This window comes from Oryzias melastigma, unplaced genomic scaffold (assembly GCF_002922805.2).
Source record: "Oryzias melastigma strain HK-1 unplaced genomic scaffold, ASM292280v2 sc00363, whole genome shotgun sequence".
NCBI classification, from domain to species: Eukaryota; Metazoa; Chordata; class Actinopteri; order Beloniformes; family Adrianichthyidae; genus Oryzias; species Oryzias melastigma.
This window is the reverse complement of record NW_023416961.1, coordinates 50899-56556: the sequence shown is the minus strand read 5'-3', so window position 1 is coordinate 56556 and position 5658 is coordinate 50899. Positions and strand designations below refer to the sequence as shown.

At 38.0% G+C, this 5658-nt stretch overlaps 1 protein-coding gene across 1 annotated transcript; it reads right to left on the bottom strand.

The window, feature by feature from the left end:
- Nucleotides 1–717: 717 nt before the first annotated feature.
- On the bottom strand, nucleotides 718–3991 carry LOC112142037 (the record flags this gene model as incomplete). The annotated part of the gene is given in 6 exon segments (XM_024265276.2): nucleotides 718–1716; nucleotides 1866–1952; nucleotides 2040–2124; nucleotides 2205–2362; nucleotides 2447–2572; nucleotides 3913–3991. Coding segments are annotated over 6 exon segments (624 nt in total), but the record flags the coding sequence as incomplete, so codon positions are not given.
- Between the last annotated feature and the right edge of the window lie 1667 nt (nucleotides 3992–5658).

The window sequence follows — 5658 nt, the reverse complement described above, 5'->3', positions numbered from 1 at the left end:
TGTTCTTCAAGATGAGAAATGACAGATTATAAATGTATATTTGAGTATTGAAATACATTTAAAAGATGAATCAGACTGAGACAGACTTTTTCCAGTTTTATTGTAAAAATATATCAGATAATGTACAATTTTCAAAGCAGAGTCATGGATCGTTTTCATTTCACATTTGTGTGATGAAGTAACTTGAGTTTAGAGATGAAAGTGGAGGGCCCTCTACTGGACAGAGGGTTCAATGTTCAGAAGATTAAAACAAAAAAATCCAGAAAAATACAAACAAAAAAAATATGACCTTTAAGTTTTTTACCAGTATGAAACTTTGTCTCTGTGATGGAATTAGTAGCTTCACCATTGCTGTGAGCTGAGGGAAGGGCAACACAGGCAGACGGAATAAACTGGATTTTAAAAGTTTAATTTTTATTTACTTTGAACAGATATTTTGTAATGCTGTTTTTTTGCACTTTGCTTTTATTAATACTGAAAAGACATTTAAATCCTGTTATAACAAACGTAACGTATTTACATTCTAATTTGATTTAGCAACCAAAACCTTCAACAGATGGTAAATGGCGTATACTTGTAAAGCGCTTTCTACCCTCCTTCGAGGGCCCAAAGCGCTTCAGTCACAGACCCATTCACACATTCACCCATTCACACACTGGTGGTGGCTCCACTGCCAAACACTGGCGCCAACCTCCCACCAGAGGCAATTCGGGGTTCAGTGTCTTGCCCAAGGACACTTCGACACATTGGCGGGCAAGGCGGGAATCAAACCCGCAATCTTCCGATTAGGAGTCAACCGCCCTACCGCTGCACCACGGCCGCCCCATAAATAGACTGCGTACCAGTGAACTTTGCATCTCTTACAGGTCTGTACTGAATAGGTAAATGATGAAGGATGTAAACATTTAGAGTCCTTCATGTCAAACACAATTTTGACCATTTCATTTTAAAACTGCAGAAAAATATCTCCTACATGTAAGTTTTCTCCTTCTGAGGCACATGCACAACCTTAAAACAGACATAAATAAATGAGGATTGCTCAGTAAATCTTTGTTAACACCAGCCTCAGCAACGCGCACACAAGCCAAGACTTTCAATGAATAAAAAGTCATGTAAATGAGCATTTCTGGCTTCCGCGTTCAAAACTCTTTCTACAATCATTTTCAAACTCTATGTTCAAAATGTGAAGCAGCTTAAAACACGTTAAAAGTTTAACCAGTTGAACTTTTTCAGGGACTTCACTTTGATGTCCAGATGACGTCCTTTCTAATTCACAGAAATACCAACCGTTTAAAAATGAATCATGCAAGAGAAATTGAGAACTTTCATATTTCAGAATAGAGCTGGGATAGAAAAAGCCTGGAGCGAGATTCACCAGATTTGTTTTGAGATTTCACACAAAGTGTTTTCCGACTGTAGATGCGCTACTATCCTGACGGAGGTGAGTCACATGACCAGTTTGAATGTTACATTACAGGCTGATGGCACTGAGTGAGTACCACACTCAAATGACTCGTCTTATCCGGCTAACAGTACAATGTCAGCATTTCTGGATTCTTCTCTTCAACTGCCCTTTGGTTGTTTGGGGTTCCACAGGGCTCCATTTGAAAACTTTGATTTTTTTTTTTTATGTCCACCATTTTCCTCTGGACTCCTTGAGTAAACCGTTCTGATTTCTCTCTGTCAGAGATTTCTCCTTTGGAGGGAGTTCTGCACCTAAATAAATAAAAAAAGTTTTATAGTCAGCATCAAACTGATCATTTCTATTTATCAATAATACATATTTCATTTAATATGTTATATGAAATGCTAAGAATTATAAAACAACGTTTAAGTCATTACAATGAAAGGGATTTTTTTCTTACTTTCTCTGTGTTTGGAACAATAAGCAACCAGGAGGACGAGAAGAACAGCAGCAGTGATGGAGATGATGATGATGAGTGTTGGACTCCCTTAAAAAACAGATACATACAACTTCATCTTTCAAAGTGACTGATGTGATTGATCAGATGATGGTGGTTTCAGGTGTGACTCCTCACCTGTCTCTAAAGGGTTCTTCATGTCTGAGCTGTCCTCAGAGCTGACATTGTTCTTCAGAGTACAGCTGAAATCTCTCCCAGTCTCCTACAAACCAGGACAAAAACAAATCCTTCACAAACTGACAGTTTTCTGATCAGAAGGACAGAAACTCTTTTTCTCTGCACCTCAGTGATGATCAGCTCTTTGGTTCCAGGTCTTTGGACACCATCAATAGTCCAGAAGAACCAAACAGGTTCCATGTCCTCAGTGATGTCCTCCTCACAGGTCAGAGTGCAGTTAATAGAGTTACACTCTGATGAGATTCTGGGTTTGAGGACTGAAGCTGAAACACAAACCAGAAAATGTTCACACCAGAAACAATGAACCAGGAGACATTTCAGATCAGAAAAACGGGGAAAATACTAACAAATGACTTTCAATTTGGTGACATCTGTGACCACGCCGTCGATCTTCACTCTATATGTGCCGCTGTCCCTCACAGTCAGGTTGTTGAGGGTCAGATTTCCATTTTCTGTGTTTATATGACAGCGACCTGAACAAGAGAAAAGTTTGTCATTTCTGAAGCATTTAGATCCCATCTGATCTGGAATCATTTTCAAACACTCGTCCTGTAAAACACAGACAGTAAAACAAATGAACACCCGATTCTGATTGGCTGCAGGGTGTCTATTATAAAGTAATAATGGACGCCCTAAAAAAGAAGTTCCATTGACATATTTTGTGCCCCGACCTAAACACCATTGGGTAACCAGAACAACTGAAACTTGAAACAATAGGTGGACAGACGTTAATCACAACAGCAAGACAGTAGAATCAACATGAATTATTTTATAGTTTGATTTAACCTGTTTGATGAATTTGATCCTTTTGAAGACTGTAATGCAGCAGAAGAGAAAGAGAAAAGAGAATTTGAGATGACACAAACACAAGGAGGAGCTGAATATTTAGAGCTCATGTGTCAAAGTCAAGGCCCGGGGGCCGGATCCGGGATTCCATCCCGACCTCATCATAGAGGACGCGGATGGTGAAATATCAGGTTTATTTACTATGAAAAGCTGAACAGAAGCATCAGTGCACGTCTCCACGTCTGGGTTCAGAGAATATCCCAGTGAGGAGCAGCAGCCGTCCCGCCCAGGGGAAAGCCTGACCATAAAAGGGACGTGGGACGGCAGTACGGCAAGCAAAAGGCATCATAAATCGGCAGGAAAAGCAGACAAAGGCAGTGCTACGTTCTACGGATAATAATTTTTAGAAATATTTAAATGATCCAACAGTTAGCTTAAATCAAACAATTAATGCCAAAAATAACTATGTTTAATTTTAACTGTTTTATTTAAGAATACATTTGGACATTCGAGGTGTGACAAGAGAAAATGTGCATTTTAGAGGGTACTCCAGATAGATTTGGTATTTTGAAGCTTTCTTTTCTATCAGTTTTTGTAGGTTTGTTCTCCAGACATGTAAATGTAATCAGAAACTACATGTTTTAGCATTTCGTTTGTATTCAAAGTTCAAAGACGTTTTGTTTTTACAAACATGCCTTAAGTATTTTATTTTATTTGATCAAACAGATGTTTTGAAGTTTTTCAAAAAAGTAATTCTAGGCTTTTATATTGTTTTTTCTTTTTACTGATCCGAACTTTTTTTCTTTGAAACAAACTTTTGCTTAATCATCTGGACAAAAACAAGCACTAAAAGGTGATTTAATCGTTTTTGTTTTTTTTTAAATCAAGATTTAAGTCCTAATAGTTGATTTCATATTTCTATCATTCCTTGGTATGACCAGGATAAAGCCTGATGAGGCGTCTGTGACCTCAAAGGTCATTTTCTCTGAAATCAATTGAATGTAATTCCAGTAGAATCAAAGTTTACCTTCAAACTGTTGGAAGCAGGTGGTTTTATATCCCAGCCAGTCTGCAGCGATGTTTCCATCATGAGTCCACTTCACGTACCTTAGTGGACCAGTGACTGGACCTGGACTGAGAACAACTGTGGCTCCTTTTATCATGTACATGGTTGCAGCAGCTGAAAAACAAAACATCTTCATTTCAGCTTTATCACTGTGTCTTTAAAGGAAACAGAAAAAAGTCAGAGATATTTTTCTGGTTTCGTCATCAGCTTGGTTTTAGTAACAATCTCTTCTCACATGGAGATTTTTTTCATTATGGCACATGTGTCAAAGTCAAGGCCCGGGGGCCGGATCCGGCCCTCCGGGTCATTCCATCCGGCCCTCCAGATAATTTTTATTTTATTGTTATTAATGGCCCGATGTTATCTTGAGCTTATTTTAGCTTGTATACATTTTGATAGAATATATTTTTGTGGAGAGTAAAATATTGAAAGTTGTTGTGGGGTCGAGATGACCCTATTTTTACTGTAAACATGCCTAGGATAGCACATGGGTTAAAATTAATACTACAGCTGATCACCACTCCAATAACTGGGGGAGAAAAAAATGAAGAATGATGCTTTCCAACTATGGAAAATTTATTTTACTATAAGAGTAAGCCAAAAGCATACACTGTTTCTTTTGTTTTTAAATGGTTGTGAAGTTCTTAGAAATATTGATTGTATCCAATCACATTGCTGTAAATATGTCTACCACAAATGGGGTACTTTTGGTTTCAAAGAAACATAGTTGCAATACGATTTCAACTTAGGTTTTTGTGCAATATTGTTATGAAAGCTCTTTTTTGAGTTAATGCTAAAATAGGTTTAAAAAGCTATTTTACCTGCTGTTAAGATGCTTTTTTAAAAAATATATATCTTGGAAATGTTCTTGTATTTCTATGTTAGAGTTTGCATTATAGTTGGTTGGGTGTAGGACTGTCTCACAGGGCATCTGGGTTCACTTCCCAGTGAGCTAAAAATATCCAGTGTGGGTCCTTAGACAAGACCCTTAATGCTAATTCCTACCTGGGTCTCCCTGCACCTTAAAAATACAGGGTTGTGTCAGGAACGGCATCCAGCCTAAAGCTTTCACTGATTCACACAGGTGATCCCTAACGGGACATGCCGAAAGGTGAACAACGACAGGAGTTTGCATTATAGTTGGTGATGGCACAGTTATACGAGTGAGAATTGGCTCTTCGTGTCATAAACATTGCAGGGTTAAATGCTTGTTGGCGAGTTACCTGTGAATGTAGCTTAATGCTACTCTGTAGCATTGGACAAAGGTATCCAGTGGACAAAATAAATAAATACTGATTGAATCAAGTCCACGCTGGTTTGAAAAATACTATCGCTCTAACGTGTAGAATTTTGTGTTGTATTATGTGAATTCTGGAGTGAGTGGGTGGAGTCACCAGCAAGAAAATATGGGGCGTCGGCATCTGTCAGATGGAGTAATAAGTAAGGCTACGAGGGACCCCAGAAAGAAATAAAAAAGGATAACCTACCCACAAAAACAGGATTAAGGGAAGAAACACAACCACATCTATTTTGGTGAGATCTTTACGTTTTTTTCATTTTTGGATTTTTGTTTCCTGGTGAATCTATATTTTTTTGGAAACAGACATTTTTACCTAAACACAGGATAGAAACTAAAAGCCTAATGAGACTGAAAAGAATAAGATGACTTTAGTTTTCATTTTATTTTGGGGCATTTCAAGAATACGT